Raw genomic sequence first — 21,475 nt, forward strand, 5'->3', positions numbered from 1 at the left:
CCGAGGGAACCGGCGCTTCTTCACAGATACCTGGGAGGCTCCTGCATGTGAAACCTGAGCTCTTCCACCTGGCCAAGGCCCCTTCTGCACTGGGAGAATATAGAATGTGGCATGCTCCCCCGCCACTGCACCCATCCAAGTAGCCCCTGCGACTCCCTGAAGAGGATTGTTCTGTCTCTTTAGAACTTCTTCTGAGTCTAGGGTGTAGGTTGGGCTTCACATGACAGAATGCCCCATTAAAAACAAATCACTTCACACAGAAAACGGGCATGTCAGGGAGAAGGCTAGGCTAGAACTTGTCACTCCAACATGCTTAGGTTATATGTCGAGAGGCAATTTTTGTGAGCCCCCCCCCCCACTCAGTCAGATATGGTATATAGCCCAGTCACTTCAGTGAAACTAGGCCTCTGGCAGACCCTCAAGCTCCATCCCCCAGTAGTGTCTCTCCCCATGAATAGGAAAAAAGCACAACAGGGTAGACCCAACACACTCCCGTCTTCCATTCAGTGTGTGTATCTTTTTTATTGTTTCTCAGTTGCACAGATTCATTTGGACCCTCAAAGAAGAAAAGGCAAGTGGTGAAAATCAGGCAAGGAAATGGCAAAGGCTCCCTAACCAGGGAGAGAATGAAAGCATTAAAAAAAAAAAAAAACCAACCCAAAGTTCTCCCACCATGAAAACATTTAAGAGCCAAAATATTGCTCACATTCACAGTATACATTTAAAGCACTCTTATACTACTTTAACAGTCATGGAGAATCCTGGGAACTATGGTTTGTCAACAGTGCTAGGAATTGTAGGTTTGTTGGGTCATCACACAGAAACTGTTTGGGGAAAACCTGACTGTTAAAGTGGTATAAGAGTGCTTAATAATGTTTTAAAGGTATGGTCTGGATGTGACCAGCGGTTAACAGCCTATCTCCTCCTGTAAGAGAGCACAGCCTGGGACCTGTAGCAGGTTTGTTCACGATGGAGTTCTGCAAAATCAAGTTTGGCCAGGAGTGTAAAACAGCCACTGGAACTGGGAGTGAGAAGTGGCTGAAAAAGGGTTCTTTAGTTTCTACCGTGGTTGAAGAAGAATGTGGCTGGAATTAAGATTTATCCTAGGCAGAAAGTAGAGAACACCCATCCCTTCACTTAATACAAGAGTTAGTGGAGTGTTTCATCCCTGGCTGGTCAATTGAGTTTCCCTTACGAGCGATTCCAGAATTTCTTCACAGATATAGAGCGCACGGGGGACATGGAAACAGCCTGCAAAGACAGACATGGGGAGGAATGAAAGGGGGCAGGATAAAAATGCTTTAACTAAATGAAACAAGACAGGGATCCTGTATCCCAAACACCCTCTTTTACTGCATTTCCCTAACCACAGCTTGGTTTGGGGGCATTAAAGTATTACAAGTCATGTGTCTTAAACAAGTGAGCTAGCAAGGTTTAGTGGCAGAAGCAACCCGAACAGGAAGTAGATTTGGACCCATCAGGGGGCAGCTCTTGGCTCATTTGAACAGCTGTGGAGAAACTTCATAAAAATGAGGGAAATGGTAAAAAGAAGGTTGACAAGGAAGTCAAGCAGTCATTTGTCTAATCCAGGCTTCCTCATCCTCGGCCCTCCAGATGTTTTGAGACTACAATTCCCAGCATCCCTGACCACTGGTCCTGCTAGGTAGGGATCATGGGAGTTGTAGGCCAAAAACACCTGGAGGGCCAAGGCTGAGGAAGCCTGGTCTCCTTTCTCCAGAATGCCTGCAGGTTACTAAAAAATCACAACAATGGAAGTTTAGCTAGCAGAATGCATATTACAGATCAGAAAAAATACCACCAAGGCTAAGAGGATTCCAGTGTGGCAAATCTTAAGATGCAAGCCTAACCCTATTGACCTGGGAGTAAGCACCACTGAACTCAATACAGTGGTGCCTTGCAAGACGAAATTAATTCGTTCTGCGAGTTTCTTCGTCTTGCGGATTTATCATCTTGCGAAGCACGGCTATTAACAGTACTTAGCGGCTTTAAAAAAAAGGAAACAAACTCGCAAGAACTCGCAAGACGTTTTCGACTTGCGAAGCAAGCCCATAGGGAACTTCGTCTTGCGAAGCGACTCAAAAAACGGAAAACTCTTTCGTCTTACGAGTTTTTCGTCTTGCGAGGCATTTGTCTTGCAAGGTACCACTGTATAAGCTATTTCTGCGTAGACATGGTTAGGATTGCATAATTTGTGCATGAACAACACAAATAGTTTTTTGGGGGACGCATACTTGCTTTGCTTCAAGAGGCTCCCCCATCTCATTGATGTGTTTCTGTTATTTTGTGGTATGTTATCCATTTCCCTTTGCCTGTCATCTCTTTTCTGTGAAAAACTTCTTGTGGTGAAATCCATAAAGGTGTCTTTTGGTGCAACCGAGGTTTGCATTTATTCCAAATTCTTAATATGGCACTTCGAATACAGCGATTTTAAAAATCTACATTAACCTTAACTTTATTATTCCACAGATATGCATGCCATCCAAACCTTAGGTCATGTCCTATTTCTAAAGTCCTCTCCCTTCTCCGTGTCAACCCCTCCTTCATCCACATTAGACAACAGGCTGCAAAATACATTTCTCTGACTCCTGCCTTGTCTGGGGGGGGGGGGCATTCCAATCTGCCATAAAGCACCAGTTTTCATATGCATAATCCCTCAGTCTATCCATGAATCCTTTATAAAAAGCTGGTTTGTTATCATTTGGAGCATATATACCTAGATCCAAAATCATTTTTCCACAAATGTTAATTTCCACCCCAATAAATCTACCTTGTTCATCCAAAAGAATCAATTTTGGACAAAATTGGGAATGTATATATACAATTTAACACCATTTCTTTTCTTTGTTCCTGCAGAAATACATTCTTCCCCTAATTTCTTTTGAATCAAATATTTTGTGTCCTTTTTCCTAATAAGTGTTTCTTGTGAACATCTTAAATCTAATTTCACTATATTCAAGTGATAAAATACCTTTTACCTCTTTTGTGAAGCATTTGCCCCATTTATATTCCATGTTAAAATTTTGTAATCCATAGTCAGTCAAGTTAATTTGTCACCTCTATACTTGATGCTCCCATTGCTGCATCTTAAGTCTCCTCCATTTGCATATCTTTAATATCAGATTTAAATCTCTCCACAAATTCTCTTGCTCTCTGTACTGTATTAAGTTAGAATCCTTCTGCTGCATCCCATCTAAATTGAATTCTTTTCTGTTTAAGTTTATCTGTTAAGCTGTATTCTTTTCTTTTATGTAGTATCCTAGGTGGAATTTCTTTCAGCACAGTCAAATCTGTATCGTCTCTAGGTGTTTTTTATCCTAACAAATTGGACCAGGACATCTCTTGGAAGTTTATTTTTCTGTAGCGTGTTGATTCTATAAATTTTATCCAATTCTGCTTCCATATTTCTAACCTCCTTTTCCAGAAATTCCACTGGTAGTTCCTTAACTTTTTCCTGATTACTCCAATATATGACTACAGCAACAAGACTGCTATATGCACAAAGATGAAAAGATAGTCCTACCCACTATAGAAGAATGGCTGGTGAACTTACTGGATCTGGCTGAGATGGCAAAGTTAACATGTTTTAATTAGAGAAAAATCATTACATTTGTTAAGGATTGGAAATTTCTTAAGGACTTTTTGCATGAAAGAGAAAATGAACTTGTCAGAATCTGAAGACTGAAAAAATAGTGGTATATAGAAGATAGAATGGTTGGATTTTAAGGAATAAATATTATATGTAGCTGCAGGACAGAAAGGCAGAAGTCCTCTTACTATTTTCTATAGTTCTGTAGTTTTTCCTTTCTTCCCCTTTTCTCTCCCTTTTTCGTTTTTTAGGTCTCTCCTTTCTGACTTTGTTATTTTTTAGACTAAGTAGCTGTCTTAGTATATTATAAAAAGTACTTTGTAATGGGTATGTATTTTTGTAGTATCTATGAATAAATATCAATAAATAAGTTAATTAAAAAGGAGGCATTCCTTCCTTCCTGTGCGAGGGGTTGAGCCATGGGGCCTGCTATCTTCAGCTTTCATAAATAATCTAGATGTGTTATAAACAAATAGCACTTAAATCAAGAGCACGTTGGTTGCCTATGAAAACAGAGTAATAGTTGTAAAACCTGAAAAAGTTGCAGTCCTGATGGGGATATTGCAATTCTCCCTCAATGTCCTTGACAAGTTTTGCATGCTGAGAGTGCTATAGAAGCATTAACACTTCAAACAGGGCAGTTTCCCCCTCAAAGCCCTATGGATGCATAAGGGCAGACTGGTCATAGGGGAAGCATGTCATTTTACTCCAAAAGCAGCAGGTGATCCCAAGAGAGCATTTACTTGAGGCAGGTATATGCTGCTGTCTCTTTCTGCCCACACTGCTAATTCTAGGCAGCTGTGAGTGGGTGCTGGTTATCAGTAGCAGAGTGAACACACATTCTAGAGCCACTCTTGTTACACTGCACTCTGCATTCTACCACTGAGCTTCAGTACTGGAAAAAGGCCTTGCAGGTGTGCCTTGCTGACATTCTTGCTCAGATGAAATCTTATTTCTGCCCCCCTCCCCAACCATCACAATTAAGCCACCACACGGCCTCTTTACCTTTGAATGGCCCTCCTTTGATTGTGAGAGACACCTTGCCCTCCTGGCTCAGATAGCCAAACCATTCACCGGCCTGTGGGTCACTGAACTAAGAGAAGAACAAGCAAAGATGGTGAAACAATATGCATATCAGATTATAAGACGATCTACAGTGTGAGATGTGAGCTATGGAGGGGTTTTAGGTTCCTAGGGCTACTCCCATAGGTTAGGAAGCTGACGGTCACCATATTGACCAGTGGAAGCTGCCTTATGCTGCACCCAAGCAGCACCCAGCTCTGCAAGGTCTCGGGCACCACTTTTTTCCCAGCCCCCAGAGCCTTTGACCAGGAAATGCACTTTCTTCAAGCCTCATCTCACCACCTCTGCTCTAACTTGATGGCACCCCCTGCCCTCCATGGCCAGCCTTCAAGCTTACCTGGGCAAAGGTATATTTAGCCACTTGGACAAAGCGTTCCAGGAGCTCTTGGTCTCGAGTCTCAGCAAAGCCCATCAGAAATGCAATCATGGCTTCTGTGTGTGGCCACCAAAGCTTCATTTTCCACTCTAACTGAAGAAGAGAGGGGGGGGGAGTTTTTTTGGGTGGGAGGAAACAACCCAAGAGATCCCAGGAGGAGGGCAGTTGTCAAATGCATGGTGAATGTAGGCTTTGGGGTCCAAGCTTCTGTACCTGCGTAGGGCAGAGGCCATCCACATCCTGGAAGGCAAAGAGTCCACCATGTTCAGGGTCCCAGCCCAGACGGAATGGCTCCTTCATGAACTTCTCCACAGCCTGGACCACGAGGTCCGAGTCCTGCTGGCGCTGCGCATAGCGGAGCAGGAACCAGCCTGCTTCAATCGCATGGCCTTAGAAACAAAAAATGGAGAAGAAACACCCCAGTGCTACCTCAGAGTTCTGGGACAGGCAACCTACTGCCCTCAGCCTAATTCCATGCAGGGGGCGGAGGGAGGGAAGGAGGGAGGGAGGGGTGGTCCATCCGCTCAGCACTGGCACGCAGCTCCCAGCAGAGAATGCTGAGGAAATGCAGCCCTTGACAGGAAAAAATGGCTCCCACCCCATCCCAAGGCAGATTGATTATTTAATTTCTATATCACTTAATATATTAAAAATATCTCTAATAAGTGTACAGAAAATTCACATAACAACAGACAACTTACACAAAATATTACAAAAACACACATGCAGAAATGTTACAGTAATACAGTACAAAGTTACTAATATATAAAAATCAGTATCAATTCATTTTCCTTTTGATACACCCTTCCTCTCCGTCTCCGGTAGGCCTGGGTGATGCATCAATACATCGCCCAGGACTGGTATGAGGGGCAGACAGCAATGGCAGCTTCACTCAGTGGTATGTTGCAAGTGAAACCACCAATGCTCCTGAGTTCCTTAGCCACCAGGAGGAGAAGAACAGGGAGGGATGGTTGTTGTTGATTTTTTATTATAAAAAAGTACTAATAATTTTGGTTAAACACACATACCCATAAATAAGGAGAGCTAGGGAACCTGTGGTCAGGCCTATGCAGGTTGTGGGGCAGCTGGGTCCACTTGCCTTGGGCCTTGGGGGGCTGGGCTGGCCATGGGGTCCTGCCAGGGGCTTGCCAGACTTACGCTGTCATGCTGAGAACAAGATCCTTGCCCCAGGCCTCAGACAAGCTCTGCGTGGGCCTGCCTGTGGCTCTCCAGATGTTAGTGGGCTCAAGTTCTCCTCAGCCCCAGCCAGCGTGGCCGATGCTCAGGGATGATGGGAGTCGTAGTCCAGGAGCATCAGAAGGAACACAGGTGGGGTAGGCCTGGGCAATGTATCAATTCATGAGGGGCAGACAGCAATGGCAGCTTCACTCAGTGGTATATTACAGGTGAAACAGCCTCCTCCTCAGTTCCTTAGCCACCAGTGCCCAGCGCGCCAAGGGAGAAACAAGCTGCAGCCGGGCACTGGAGGCAGAGGGACTCAGGGGCAGCGGCAGTTTCACCAGCGATATCCTGCTGAGTGAAGCTGCCATCCCACTTTGCCCTCAAACCGGCGCAGAGGGAGAAACATGCTGCATTGGAGAGGGGCCAATACAGCTTGTTCCTCCCTTCACTTCTTTAAACTGCTTGGTTGAGAAGCATACATAGAATCATAGAATCATAGAGTTGGAATAGACCACAAGGGCCATCGAGTCCAACCCCCTGCCAATCTGCCATTACTTCAGCCAAGCAGTTTTATGGAGCCCCCTATACACCACTGGCTTGCACCAGCTGGTGGCAGGATGGGAACTCTGAAACTGTTCCCGCTTCCCAGCTGAGCAGCCTGTCTCTCTCTTGCATAAATTGGGGATGGGAGAAAGAAAACTGTCACAAGGGGCAAGGGGGCTGTGGAGGCAGGGATGCTGGTAAGGAGCTGTGCCAAGATCTAAGCGCCAATCTTTGCAGTATGAGAGGGTAGCTATCTAGGCTGCACCACTTCAGACTGCAGAGGACGGTGTGGTACTTTTGAAGGCTCCATGTAAAGACTCCCTGCACGTAGCAAGTGAGCATGGCTAACAGTAGCCCTGACGTGCCAACCCCCACCAACCTGGCAACCTCCAAATACTTTGGAATATCCAACACCCCCCAGCCCCAGCCAGCACAACCATACTGGTTGGGGCTGATGGAAATTGTAGTCCAAAACATTCTGGTGCAGAGGCGCCAGCTTCTCCAGAGGATTGAGGGGACCTGATGCAACTTTGTGCAACATTGCAAGAAACCAGGGGGCAGAGCCAAACATCCTCTGAAAATTGAGGGGGCTGACATTGGGGGGGATGTCAAAATTGCCTCGGCCCCTAGGAGTCGCCACCTAGCTTATGGTGGGGGCAGGACATACCAGGTTGGCAAAATTTGAACTAGTTGGGTGTGGCCAGGATTTTGGGGGGGGCAGAACCTCCGTTAGCTATGTATTTTTATTGATTTTTATTGATTTTGGGGGCAGCTACCCCTCCCTGTCCCCTCTTGGCTAAGCCCATGACTAGTTGCATTAAAAATAGGACCCCTGCAATCTACAGTGGTGCAGTGCAGAGTTCCACCACCTGATCCTGTGCAATACAGGCCTGGAGAATGTGTGGACCTTGAGGTGCTGCTGGGAGTACAGTTCCCAGCATTCCTGACTGTTGGCCCTGCTGGCTGGGGCTGATGGGAGTTGATATCCAACATCCGGAGAGCTACAAATCTCCCAGCAATGGAGTTCAATGCATACACCACCCAACTCTTCATTCAGGACCCTAACCTGTGGGTCTGACAGAGATATTTTCAAACTTTGCTCTACTGCTAAACAGGCTAGAAATTTGTTTGCTAAAATCTAGATTCCTGGGGTTCTGGCTAACATGAAATTCCTCAGCAAAATATACGCCGCTGCACTTGACTCCCAAAGCATCCTGGCTCTTGGTCTCTTCTTACCAGGATTCTGTTGTCTTCCCAAACACCCTGGCAACTCCTCGCCCTCTTCAGAAACGTTCTCCAACACAGCAGCACCATCCCTCTGTAGCGAAATAAGAATTCTATTCTAAAACGTATCAAACGTAGACAAAAGCAAGAATAAGGAGCGGGGGGGCATTCCCACCCCTTTACCTGCACGTGCATGAGGATTCGCTGAGCAGACCAGCCTCCCAGCTCACTGAACTGGCTTGCAGCCTCTGCATCTCCTTCTGACAGCTGGTCCACCAGGTTGAGGAGCATCATGGGAACAGCCATGGAGTCATGTGGGATTGCCCCCGCCAGCAGTGGGCGTCCCAGCTCAGAGGGATCCTCCCTCACCCAGTGCACAATGGCCTCCATCATTGCCAGGGCTTCCCTCTATCAACAGGAACATCATTACAACCTACGAAAATACCCATTAGCCAAGTGGAAACCTAAGGCTAGGGCTGGTCCCACTCCCACAACATCCACACCTGGAGTCCGGTTTCCCACTTCTCCAAGGGACTCAGCAGGCCTTGGCCAAACTCATTTGCTCACTGCTCAGGCTACATCAGGGCTGATCGGCAGGGAGGGTGAGAGAGAGCAAGTGAAGAAGCCAGACAGCTGCCCAACAACCAACCACTCAGCACTCCTCCAACCAACAGAGATATGCCTTATAGTAGAGTTCCACTACCCAAGAGAAAAGGGTGAGAAAGAGCTGTCGCTCTCATGTGTTGCTTGAAGGCATCTGGTTGGCTAGTGTGGGAAAGAGGATATGGGGTGAAGTAGGCCTTTGGTCTGATCCAGAAGGGCTCCTCTTCCGTTCTTAAGCGCTCTTCTACGGAGGCAGAGCCGAGCCATCATGGTTAGTGGGCATTGATAGCCCTCGCCTCCTCCAAGAATTTGTCTAATCCTCTTTTAAAGCCATCTAAGTTGGTGGCCATCACTGCCTCCTGGGGGAGCAGAGGTTCACAGCGGGCCCCACAGCACCTCCCATGGACCAGTACTTTGGACAAGGGTCAACCCTACACAAGAGCAGACTCAACCTGCTGACCAGCCTCTTCCCCTATGTAGATGATGGCTATTCTTCTTCTAGTTCTATCAACGGAACTCCAGTATCCATAGAGACAGGAAGACGTCCCTCAACCGCAGCACCATGAGGTAAAATGAGCTGGTCTCTCCACTCTGGGCCCAACCCTACAGCTGCGGTTTTATCAGCCATGTGCTAGGAGCTGTACCATAGCTTTGGGGAAAGGGTATTTTTGCTGAGGTAATAATCAGAGGGAGAAGAGAAGGAGGATAAGCAGGTTTAGATGCTCCCTGTTCATATAAGGAGGCAGGCAGGCAATCAGGACATCTGTATCCAGCTCTCCTGACCTCACCTGGTAACGAGGTTCCCCAGTTGCTCGTCCAAGTTCATCCAGCCCAAGGACATAGAAGCACTCGCTGAAAATGGTGCGCTGGATTTTCACAGGGCGCCCATCACGAGTCAGGACAAAGGCACACTTCTGCGAAGGTGGGGCCACTCGCGCATGCGCTAACAGGAACTCCCCACCTCAGGGAAAGAAGTAGATTGGAGGAAGGCAGCTCTGCCCCTCTCTGCTACTGGCAACCAAATACCCAGAGCCCTTGGGCCAAGACCCCCCCCCAACTTTTATACTTTCTCCAGCTGATCACAACCAGGGATTGAGCTATGAATTGGGAAGCCCTAGTACAAATTGCCCCTCTCCCACAGATGCAGTAGGCGAAGAAGAAGAGTTTGGATTTGATATCCCGCCTTTCACTCCCTTTAAGGAGTCTCAAAGCGGCTCACATTCTCCTTTCCCTTCCTCCCCCACAACAAACACTCTGTGAGGTGAGTGGGGCTGAGAGACTTCAGAGAAGTGTGACTGGCCCAAGGTCACCCAGCAGCTGCATGTGGAGGAGCGGAGACGCGAACCCGGTTCCCCAGATTACGAGACTACCGCTCTTAACCACTACACCACACTGGCTCTCCTTAGGCAAAATCTCTCAGCCTCAGGTTCATTCTCGGGGGGCGGGGGGGGGGCGGAATGGTTTACCATACAAGGAGTACTCAGTTAACAGGAAAGGCTAACTGATTAGATTATGATGGTGATTAATTGTGGGGGGACAACCCCTATAATCCCACCACCATTCCAAAGCATCAGAACTTTCAAGCGTCTCTCAGCCCTCATCTCAACTCCCTGTCCCAGTCTACACACCACAGACCTCTGTCTGCCCACCCAATATTATCCTTTCTTTGCCTTCATTCCCAAATCCCATCCCTTCTGTACACAAGGTGGAAGAAGTTACCTGCTCGGGCTGCCTGAAGGAGTTCAGGGCGCCGGAATCTTGGTACTTTTCGATACAGCCGACTGTACACCCACACCTGTTTGGGAAGGGATGGAGAGGTAACCTGGGCCCTCTAGTCTCATGGCAGACATCTGCCTTGGCTAAGCCAGGGATGAGGACACTTGCTCACTCCAGCACTCATCAGCCCCAGCCAGCAAGGTCAGTGGTCAGGGATGATGGGAATTGGACTCCATCCGTTCGTGGAGGACCACAGCTTTCCTTTCCTTGGCTTAAGCCCCAGCGCTGATGTCTGCCATTCAGGGTATGGCCTGTGAGTGTGGCTCTCTGCAGGCCCATTCTTAACCTCTAAGGAGACAGGTGCTGGACCTCAGACTTGCTTGGAAATTCCTCATGCAAAAACTTTCCTAATATGGGGGACTGACGGGGGAGCTGCAGTGTTGAGGCATTCTGCACATGCTCAGAGAGACTTGTGCCATTTATTTATTAAGTTTATTTTACCTGTTCATTCCAAGCTTTAAGGCCTAGCACTGAAACCAGATTCTGAGGCCAATTCCGGGCAAGCCAGGTTCCAGAGAAGCTGGCCCTGCCCAGCCTCATTTCCCACCCCAGCCCCAACCACACAAAGGGGAGCCCAACAGAAAATCTAAAAAGGTTTCCACAATCCACGGCCCCCGAGGACCCCTACCTGCCGACCTTGCAGCCAAACGTATTTCAAATCATCATAAACTTTCCCATCCTGGCCCAGACATGTAAAGAACCCCCTAGAGAGAAAGAAGAGGCAGGGGTGAGAACCAGGAGGGGGGCACAATTTCCTAGAGGAAAGGATGAGAGCAGGCCAGGCAGAGAACTACTGACTAAAGAGGAACTTGTCGTGGGGCGTGGCTGAGTGGGGCTCCCCATAGCCCCTCAGCCAGCACAACAAATGGCTGGGGGGGTGTGTGGAGCTGGAGTCCAAGGCGTTTTGGAGATTCCCCCAGCCCTGGCCTGCGAGAAGTAAGACAGGAAGCTGCCTCTGGCAGTGTCTGGAGTTAGAGCTAAAGCAGGCGCAGCAAACGCGGAATGCCTTTAAGAGGGGCAGGCAGATCTGCTTCACAGAGCACCATCTGCCAGGACATTCTGCTCCGCAAGCCCCACGGAAATGGAAGGAGAACATATCTAGGGGCAGCAGCATATGGCCCACAGCTCACATTTGTTTCCATGAAGCTTGCAGAGAAGAATTTCCCAGTGGAATGTCATCCATGCTGGTCCAAGGAGCAACAGGGAGCCCTAAGCTCCGGGTGGTTCCCTTCAAGTCATGCATGACGTCACGTGTGAGTCAGGTGGGCACAGCCTCCCGAAAATAGTGGGCTAAATGAAAAGGGTTGCCAAGCCAGAGGGTAGATTTGTCTGCCTCAGGCCATGTGAGGGGAGGGAGGGGGAAGTATCTCCTTGCATCTCAGTGGTATGTTCTACCCCCCCTTTCTGGGAAGGGCTCCCCTGTTTCACATACCCTCTTCCCCCTCCCCATTTGGGCCGATTTCCTTAATGGCGTGCATAGCATCCCTATAAACATAACCTCCCCCCATGTCGTGAGAGGGAGTCAGTGTGGTAGGCACAGGACTGGACTGCGGGAGAGCCGTGTTCAAATGCCCCCTCAGCCACAACCCTCACTGGCTGGCCCTGGGGCGACGGGGGGGGGGCCTAGATGAATAGACAGGCAGCGATCCATCACCCGTATTCTTCGTCGTGCGAATGCTGAAGCCAGAAATCCACCACGGCGTCCAGCTCTCGGGAGATGCGTCCCTGCCAGCTCAAGAGCGACGCCAAATCCATCCTCGCTGTTTTATCCAGCGGCGATCCCTGTTTCTGGATCAGCAGAGTCAGCCCGTCCCAGGATCTGACCCCGAGAGGAGAGGGAGAGTCCCAAGACGCGCTGCCAATGTCCGCGGGAAACTAGCATAAAACCACGTACAACGCCGCCCCCCCAAAACTTAAAAATTTACAGAAGTAGGGAACTGCTGGTCATATGATTTGCCCAAGTCACCTGACACTAGCCCCACCCTTTCTCCCACGTGGGGGGGCGAAGACCCTGATTTGTTCCTTTTCCTCTGTTTCCATTTGTTAACCGTACAACTGCCGTGATCCGGCCCAGAGATCGGCAGCAGGAATCCCAGAACAGTGAGCGTGACAACAGAAGGGCAACAATGAGCCACAAAGCATTTAAACGCTCCCAGTAAGGCTTCCTGAATCGGGTGGCAGGGACGACCCCAAACGTGGCTGCGTGATGTCACCGCTATTGGGATGCCCCGCTCGTACGTCAGGGAGGAATCCCCCTTGGCAGCAAAACCCCAGCAGCTGCCGCCCCGTCCCCGGCGAACTCTGGAGGGAGAGGGCGGTGCGTGTGCTTTCCCTCTAGGACCACATGGTTCGTTTCAAATATATACCATAGCAAGGTGCCAAGGCATCCGAATAATCTTGCTGCCAATCTGGGGGAGGCGGGGAGGGACCATCTGCTCTCTCCTACTTACTTCAGAGGGGCGTTTCACAGCTGGGGGCGTGTCTTTAACAATTGGATGAAAGCAGGAATTTATTTGTTGTTATTTTACTTAACAGCATTTATATAACACTTGATTGCAGTCAAACCTCTAAGCAGTTTTAAAAACATTAAAAGTATCAATAAAAACAAAGAAGGATAAGCAGGTGACTAAAATTAACAGCAACAAAATATCAAAACATGTAACTTCTATATGTCTAGATAGGCTTTCCCAAAGCAAAAATGTTTTTAGCAGGTACTGAAGAAAGTACAGTAAAGGCGGCTGCCTGTTATCAATAGGCAACAGGCAGTAAGTTCCAAAGTGTAGTTGCTGCCGCACTAAAATACTGATTTTTCTTTCAACTGTGGAATGAGTATTATGTAGCACCTGCCACAGTGCCAGTTCTACAAATCAAAGTGGTCTGCTGGACATGTGTCAGGTAAGGCAATTATGCAAATAAAAAGAACACAGATTGAGCTTTTCTCAGCCCCACAGCAGGACAAACTGCCCCCCCAGGCCCCCCTTCTTTTATGCAACCTTTAAAGATGCAAGAGGCTTGCCTTCCCATGAGGAGGCCGGGTAAAAAGAGGACTGGGTTCCTGCCAGGGGCACCATCTGGGGGGGCTGAAGCCCTCCCCGCCCCCAATTTTCAGAGGGGCCAGACTCCCTCAATATTCTGTGGCCTGCGAAGGGCCTCACCCAGCCTGTCTGTAGCTGCACTGGGCTGTGTGGCCTCCTCCCGTCGTGTGACATCACATGTGCATGTTGTGCACATGATGTCATGTGCTTGCTCTGCCCCCCACCAAGTTGGGTGGAACCGGTGTCTGTGGCTCCAGCTTCTTTTAACAGCGGTACAGAAACGGGAAATGCAGCAGATGTAGCTTACACAACAAGCTGCTCTGGCTGAAATTACCTGCACAGCAGTTAAAGGTGAAGGAATAGCCGTCCTCCTCTTCTTTCTGTTCACCCTACTTCCTTTGCATTTGGACATCCAAGGAAAGGCAGGTGGTCTACCAAGAGATCCCCTCCCTATCTATATTCCAATGCAGGCTTGTACATGTGCTGTGGTGCAAGGGAGGTCACTCACTATCCTCTGCCCCATTCACTGGATGAATGTGCACATGTGGCAAAATAGATCCATGCGCATTTGTCACACATGATAGTGCACATGAGACACACTTGTGTGCCTTAAACAGCACCAAATAACCATCACACACTAACTGATATGGTGCAAAGTTATTTGGGAAGTTCTTGTGTGTAGGACACATTGAAAGTAGTGAGAGCATCCTTGACTGTTCCTCTGTGGTCTCCCCTACGATCAAAATGTAGTTTGCAAATTCTGTGAGGCAGGGCCTGCCTGGTCCCTGGGTTTCCCCATATGTAATGCTTTATAAAGCTCCATGGCCTTTCTACACTTAACTTTAATTATGTAACAATGCACATATTGTTCTTCTAAGATTCAACCTTTCCCCACATTCCAGGTGTACAGAAGCATATTTAGCTACCTAGTAGTGAGGAGCATACACTGCATTGGCAGAAGGTTGGGGGGTGGGGGTGGGACAACCTCGGATTGTTCCAGAACAGAGCCAAGCTAGGTTTCCAGAGTCAGTGCTTCTCAAGGCATTCCTCACACATCAAAAACAGGTATTAATATGGCATTCCAGACTGTGTTACAGTATATGTCAGAATTCACATGCATATCCAGCACTCACATGTATTCATACACACACCAAGAGATTTGGAATCTTTTGCTAGAGTTATAATGTGTACCCATTTATGAATATGTGTTTGCCTCTATCCCTGCTTAAATAAAACTCCTGACACCTAACATTTAATTTTGTCCTGAGCTGGTGATCTTAAAGACCTCTTAAATGCCAGATGGGCAACCCAAAATTTTTTAGAGGCAAACAAATAGCTGTACATTAAGAGTCTTGAGACACACATTAACAAAGAAAGCTTGGTTTATTATATGAAATGAAAATGACAGAATATACGAATGCAGTTTCAGAATCAGACAGGAAGGGAACGGGCTACCCAACAAGAGAGTTAGCAGGCACTTGCCAAGGGCTTAAGAAGACTTAGTTTGTGCCAGCACCAGAGGCTGATTGTGGCACTTGCAGAATGATTTGTTAAAACACGTATGTGCTTGTATCTGAGCATGTGCAGGGTGCCTTTTATTTCTCCCCCCACTTGGATGAGCACAGCTGGGGGGGCTCGGGCTTCCTTTCCCCCCTCCTGTGCAGCTGCCGCCTGCTCACTTAGCCTTCCCTTCTGGACCCAGGCCAGGCTGCCACTCCCTCTGAGCAACCAGAGGGAGTAGTAGGTGAAGGGGTGGCAAAGAGGGGCAGCAAAGCAGGGGGTGCAGGGGGTGGGAGGGCCCTGCAGGGAGGGCTGTGGGCCTCAGCAGATGCCCCACGATGCGGACCCTGGGTGCCCGTCCCACCCCATGGTTCCAAGACTAGGTTAAGGGTCAAGGGCAACGTTTCCTGGAAGCGCCCAGCACCAATCTCCGCAGAACTGTTGTGAGGTTAATAGCACCTGTGAACAGGTGTGTGAAGCTGATCTGATTTCTATGGTTTATCTCTGTAGATCTTAATAAGCATTAAGATGGACTTAACTGTGACATGAGATTCTCCATCACGATCCTTGCTTCGCCTTGGCACAAGCCGGATCCCACCGGCCTCACCTGAAAGCGTGTCCGGAAGGCGCAGCCCCTCGCCCTTCCTCCTCCCTGGCGCCGAGAAGCCCGGCAGGAAGGCGCGCCGGCCAGGCCGACGGGGAGGGCGAGAGCGAGCAGCCGCCGGGAGCTCCAAGCAGCGCCCGCCCTTCTCCGGAGGGAGTTTGAGGGAGGCTGGGGGGGGCGCACGGCCGGGGACGGGCTTCGGGGCCGAGGTCCGGGCGCCCGCCCCGCGGGAATCCACGCCTGGCCGCGGGGGGGTCTCGACGGTGACTCCCGTTCCCCAGCTGCCCCCGTAGGGCTGCCCCGCCGCCGCCGCCCTCACCCGCCCGTCTCTCCGCAGGTTCTGGCGCAGGCGCCCCATGTTCAGACGTTCCCACCTCAAGATCCTGCTGATCGGCAATTCCGGGTAAGCACCAGGGGCGCCGGGGGAGGCCGGGCCGCCGAGAGAGCTAAGCGGGTGTCGGGGCTCCCGGCTGGCGGGGAGAGGAAGGCTTCCCGGGATCCTGTCCCCGTTAAGGCGGCAGGTGGCAGGGGCGGAGGGGGGGCGGCGCCGCGCAGAGGCAGGGGCAGCCCGTCCGGTGCAGCCCGGTCAACGCGCGCGGGGAGAAACTTCCGCGAGGCTCTGCTGCCTCCCCAACCACCCGCCCGGGCTGGGAAGCGTGCGGCCCCCGCGGCCTGGAGCGAGGCGCCCACTTGACGAAGTCTTCTTGATTCGCTCCCCGAGCGCCTCAGTCTCTGCTTCACACGGGCAGCGAGATCCCGGCGCGCCGCCCGCTGCTCTCCTGTCCCACCTCCTTCGAAGTCCTTGGAAGTACCTGCAGCAAGTGGGCCACGTTGCAGCTGCCCGGGCTCCGTGTTTACCACAGGCAGCTGAGAACAGGACAATTTTGTGGGGTGCAGCTGAACTAGACCAGCTGTTTCTTCCCAGAATTAAAGCAGATGGAAGAGGCAACACCAAATAACTAGAGGCCAAGTCAAGTGACTATTATCCTATGGACGCAGTGGTATTACCATTGCCTGAACCGGGAGAGCATCAATGCAATAAAAAGGTGCTTTTTAAGAAAAGAAAAACCTGCAACCTGTATGTTTTATGCACAACTGTGTTTTGTTCTCTTCACATTATTTTGCCATTTTAAATATGTTGCATAATTTAGACTGCAGGAGTACAAACCCTCGAACTCAGTGGGATTTACCTCTGAGTAGACAGGTGCAGGGTCAGGCGGCAAGTCTGCATTTGCTAGTCATGGGGAGCTAAATGGAACATGAGAACTTACTGCATTTTTATTCAGCTTCCCCTCTAGCCGAGCATGCTTGAAAAATTAGCATAACTTCACAAGTGTTAACAAAAACACCCGTACATCAAAATACTCAGAAAAATGTGCTTGCTTAACCTTCCTCCATCAACCTGACTCTGAAGAGCCTGGTAGCAGCGGTTGTTGCAACTAATTTATTAAGTAACCACAGCTTTATGGCAGTGTAGTAATAATCCTTTACTGTATAATTATAATTAACATTCACATTCAACTTTTTATAGGCATTATTTAAACATTTGTTTAAATAGTGTAGTTTTTATGTATTGAGTAAAATAATTTGGTTATTTCCATTATCTGTATCTAAACTCAAAAGGGGCCTTAGTGTGTGTTTAAGATATGAGTGCATACAACTGTCCAATGCAATGAGGATTTAAGATTTCTCATTTACCTTTTATGCCAAAAAGTAAGATAGTTAGGATTAACCTTTATCTACTAAATGTGAAGAAAAACATACAAGAACATACAACACTGCCAGACACAGTGCATGCAAAGCAATGAATATCATTTTGAAACCATGTCAGTTGTTTGACTGATTTTTGTCTTAATCATTTCAAACACAAAGCTTTGTACAAAAGTGACCAAGTAAAAAAGGGCACCATCAGAAAAGGCTTCTGGAGACTTTGTACATGCAATGCCAAAGCATTTTGATGCAAGATATGCTTTTGCCATTGTTTGATTTTAAGCATGTTTTACCAAGATGACTTATTTTGCCTTTGGAGTTGCATCAGGCATTCCTTATGCCTTTTTCAAACCTTTGTACTCAAAAGGCCAATTGAGCCTCAAACAGTGCGTTTCCTAAAGTAGCCAACTAGATATTCCTTGGAAGGCCACCAGCAAATCATCAGACCTTCCCGTCCTGCTGCTGTGCCCCAGTGACTGCTACTCAAAAGGCCTTCGCCATCTTACCGTGGGATTCCCCACTGCTGCCACCAAAAAGGCTTTATCACAAGGCTGTGTGCATGTGTGCAAGAGGCAGTTCAGGAGCAGAGAACCAGCTCCACCTCTGCAGCCCTGTGCTGGTTGATGAGGCAGCGGGGGGGGGGGGGGAGTTACCGACTAGACCTCCGCATTTTAAAATGTCAACCATCCTCCATTCCCCGCAGGGCGGGCAAATCTGCCCTGATGAACCAGTATGTTAACAACCGCTTCAGCAGTCGCTACAGAGCCACCATTGGAGCAGATTTCCTCAGCAAGGAAGTAAACATTGATGGACGCAAACTGACCGTGCAGGTAGGCTCAGCAGAGGCTCACTGTTGGGCTAAGCTCATCCCATGTTACCCATTAAAAAACCCCTGTGCTCCAGCCTAGGGCAATTTTAGCAACAGACTCCATTTCCAGCTCCCATAATCCCTAAGCCATGGCCATGCTGGCTGAGACTGGAGGGAGCCTTAACACCACCTGGAGGCCACAAGTTCCCCACTCCAGGTCTAAAATTATCCTATATATGCCTTATGTAGTCAGAATGGCACCCTTCGTGCACAAGATGGAGGGAGCAGTAGCAGGGATCCAATTTCTGTACGAGCACCTATTTCAGGAAAATATTTAAAGGTGTGTGTGTAAGGGAGAGAATCTAAAATGGGCAAGTGAATTGACGGTTGTGCTCAGTGACAATTGTGGTGGCAAATAAAATACAGGAAAATGGAACAGAATATTCTAGAAAAGGGGTCCTCTGGCCCCCTCAATATGAGCACCCCAAATCTGCTATGTTTTGTTACAAGTGCCTTGCTTTAGCTTTATTGTGGCAGCCTTAAGAGAGTCAATAAGATACAGGCATTTGTGGACTAAAGCCTATCACCATGAGACAGGCCCCGGGTGGGGTGCCACGAGCATATTACAATATGGACTCTAGCTATTTGCTAAAAATCAGTTCTTAGTTACAGCAAACACCCTTTCCCTTCTAGAATTAATGTTAATGACAATGCTGAATTCTGATTTCCATTTCTTGCTCCCCAATTTGTACAGAAGCAATATGCACAACTAAAAAAATGAAATTTCAATATTGCTGCAGTCCCAAATATGCAGTGGCCCAACTCTCATGAACTAACATAATTCTCCCTTGGGCTGCAAGGTCAACATAACGCACCTACACTTGGCCCTTCCTGTAAGGAGCTTACCATATGGCTTCCAAAGTGATCTTCTATCTATGCAAAAGCTTACAAAGCTAGACCAGGTTAGCCTCAAGCTGAGCAGAATTTACACCACATGTGTTCAGATCATTCTTTGGGATCATGTTATCAATTGTTCCATGCAAAGTTTTATCAATTCATAGGCAATTATGATGGCCAATGCCATATCAACAGGGCAAAATTAAACACCTTCCATCCAAAAAAGCAAAAGGGAAAAAAACCAAGAGCATGGCAGAAAAGGCACCTTTATAGCAAACACTCCTGATCGAAGTGCAGGAACCAATATAGGGCCCCCCAAAAAAGATCCTTTACAATGCTAGCAGCCAATTTGGCTTGAGGAAAGGCTTCTAACCCATATAGCAAACTGGTTGTGTCCGTGTACAGCACTGCACCACGCAGACCCAAGTTCTGTGACAAAGCTGAATTCAGCAGCTTGTGGTAAGCATATTCCTGTGGTTTCTCATTTTGCACAATTGTCAGTTTCTACTAATCATAGGAAGCAACATTCAACATGACAGGGCTGCAGTCCCCATCTAATTCAGTACTTTTTCAGGCTGCTGGTTTATGGCAAAACAGATCATAGCACTTGTTTTCTGGGTGTCAGTCACAATGGACAGCTGGCACCTGAAATGTAGAAGTATGGATCATTCTTCTGCACTCCCAGCAACGTAGCTGGGGAGATGGGGTTCAAGAAAGCTGCTCCACTTCAGCTCTCCATCTCTTTATAGCCATTTGGTATTATATACATTCTGATGTGTAGATTAGTTCGCTGTTGGCAGAATTGTGGCAGCCACTCAACCCTGGTCAAACATGGTGGAAGAATCCAGAACATCAATTGAATAAAGAAACGGGAGACTCTAGTCCACACCATCATTTGGCATGGTATCCCCTGATGCCCCCAGACAACAAAACCTATGCTTGCTAACCTTTGCGAGAACCAAGATTAATGGAGGTAAGTCACCAAGGACCCGGGGATGTCTTGAAATCAAGGTCTCAGCTTCTATCCCTTCTTGCACCTAGATTTGGGACACAGCTGGTACAGAAAGGTTCCAAGCACTGGGGACTGCCCTCTACCGGGGGTCAGACTGCTGCCTTCTCGTCTTCGATGTCACATCCGTCAGCTCTTTCCAAGCCCTGGAGAAGTGGCACAAGCAGCTCCTGTTGCAGATTGAGCCAGAGGAAGAGCCCACTTTCCCCACTGCTGTCATTGGGAACAAGATGGACCTGGAGAATCGTGAGGTGGGGCAGAGGTGGATTTAGGGGAGTGCCACTGGTTCACCCACATTGGCTGCCAAGCTAAGGGGGCCCTGCAACAATAGCAAACAGCGGAAGGCGAGAGGCGCCACCCCACCCCCCAAAATTTGGCATTGCACAGTGCACTGCTGAAATTTTAAAGCCCAAAGTCTGCCACTGGGTAGGGCTACATATGAAGCCAGGTGCAGGGCACAAGTCCACATCCTGTATGGCTCTCAGACATATTGGGTTGGAGTAGTTAGGGGTTCTGTTAGGGGGCTGTAAGAACTCTTTGCAACGACTCAAGGAGACGGGGAGTGGACAGAATGTTCAGGGAATATTGTATCCTAATGAACAGCTTCACCAGAGGACTTTGGCATAATTGTCGAGCAGAGATGTAGAATTTGGTATCTGGGGAAGGATTATATTATCTTAAAGATTTGCTCTCATTATGTGCACTAAAAAGACCACAAGCTTTTTGATTAAGAGCTGCAGATGGAATTGGGAAGAAAGCAGAGTATGCCCAAGCCCTGTTTTTGTCCAGGTGTCTTCTGAGGAAGCAGAAATGTGGAGCAAGCTTCATGAAGCCAAATACTTTGAAACCAGCGCCAAGGAAGCCACCAACGTGCAGGAGGTGTTTGAGTGGGCCATACGGGCCGTACTAAAGAATGTAAGAAACCTCATTTTCAGCCCTGCCCTTATAAGGCCCCGGACAGACCACATACCTTTGAGATTGCTTTTATCCCTAAAAACAAAAACACCTCTCCCCGCTTTCAACTTTCTTATAAGACAAAGTCCTTCCCAACAGCCTGCATCTCATGCCCTTTGCCCATCTGCATCAACCACTTGCCCCCTCACCACTTTTCTTTTTGTTTCACCTCAGCGGAGGGTACCTGAAGAGCCACAACCGGACTCAGTTCACCTGGAGACCAGGCCACCAGAAGGGGCAGCCAGAGAGAAGTGTAGCTGCTGATCTGACCAAATACAGATGGGAAGATTCCTTCTGTCTAAGGGGGTGGGCTCTTCATGCTCTGCAATCCCGATGGGTGAAAGTGCAACCCCACAGAACAGCCCCAAGGACATTTGGCAAGGCTGCAGCGCACAGCTTCTGGAGCTGGATCCCAAGGTAGACCTTTGTTCTCTGGATGACACAGCCTAGCACTTGGGAGAGCTGGATCATATCCCAGGCTACTCTTCCCAAGCACATGGAAATAAAGCTGAATGCCAATATTGTGCTTTTCAATGGTGGAAACACTTGTGTCCCAGCCCTCCC

The 21,475-nt window shown here is 48.5% G+C and overlaps 2 protein-coding genes across 9 annotated transcripts; one reads left to right on the plus strand and one right to left on the minus strand.

Moving 5' to 3' along the window:
- Positions 1-645: 645 nt before the first annotated feature.
- Positions 646-12,313, minus strand: RENBP (renin binding protein). Its single transcript, XM_053371641.1, has 10 exons — positions 12,049-12,313; positions 11,023-11,098; positions 10,338-10,413; positions 9,407-9,579; positions 8,199-8,423; positions 8,028-8,109; positions 5,280-5,455; positions 5,028-5,159; positions 4,613-4,700; positions 646-1,251 (listed from the first exon to the last, which is right to left on the minus strand). Exons 1-10 carry the CDS (start codon positions 12,147-12,149, stop codon positions 1,163-1,165), a joined length of 1,218 nt encoding a protein of 405 aa, XP_053227616.1. The 5' UTR covers positions 12,150-12,313; the 3' UTR covers positions 646-1,162.
- On the plus strand, positions 9,002-21,430 carry LOC128405229 (ras-related protein Rab-7a-like). Of its 8 annotated transcripts, none has more exons than XM_053371645.1 (6): positions 9,002-9,185; positions 15,871-15,936; positions 17,947-18,073; positions 19,990-20,208; positions 20,747-20,872; positions 21,086-21,430. In XM_053371645.1, exons 1-6 carry the CDS (start codon positions 9,181-9,183, stop codon positions 21,173-21,175), a joined length of 633 nt encoding a protein of 210 aa, XP_053227620.1. In that variant the 5' UTR covers positions 9,002-9,180; the 3' UTR covers positions 21,176-21,430. The 8 variants fall into 8 exon arrangements, with proteins under 8 accessions (XP_053227620.1, XP_053227622.1, XP_053227617.1 ...); XM_053371647.1 differs by lacking the exon at positions 9,002-9,185 and adding an exon at positions 9,221-9,294; XM_053371642.1 differs by lacking the exon at positions 9,002-9,185 and adding an exon at positions 10,413-10,435.
- The last annotated feature ends 45 nt before the right edge of the window (positions 21,431-21,475 follow it).

The sequence above is a fragment of the Podarcis raffonei genome, chromosome 17 (assembly GCF_027172205.1).
Source record: "Podarcis raffonei isolate rPodRaf1 chromosome 17, rPodRaf1.pri, whole genome shotgun sequence".
NCBI lineage: Eukaryota > Metazoa > Chordata > Lepidosauria > Squamata > Lacertidae > Podarcis > Podarcis raffonei.

Excerpts from the sequence above, each read along its gene's own strand:
- RENBP (XM_053371641.1), bottom strand. The coding sequence starts at position 12,149 with ATGGATTTGGCGTCGCTCTTGAGCTGGCAGGGACGCATCTCCCGAGAG. Across the intron at positions 11,099-12,048 it reads TCGCACGACGAAGAATACGG|GGGGTTCTTTACATGTCTGG; the intron begins GTGATGGATCGC and ends CTTTCTCTCTAG. Across the intron at positions 1,252-4,612 it reads CAAAGGAGGGCCATTCAAAG|GCTGTTTCCATGTCCCCCGT; the intron begins GTAAAGAGGCCG and ends CTGTCTTTGCAG.
- LOC128405229 (XM_053371643.1), top strand. The coding sequence starts at position 10,489 with ATGAGGACACTTGCTCACTCCAGCACTCATCAGCCCCAGCCAGCAAG. Across the intron at positions 15,937-17,946 it reads CTGCTGATCGGCAATTCCGG|GGCGGGCAAATCTGCCCTGA; the intron begins GTAAGCACCAGG and ends CATTCCCCGCAG. Across the intron at positions 20,873-21,085 it reads TACGGGCCGTACTAAAGAAT|CGGAGGGTACCTGAAGAGCC; the intron begins GTAAGAAACCTC and ends GTTTCACCTCAG.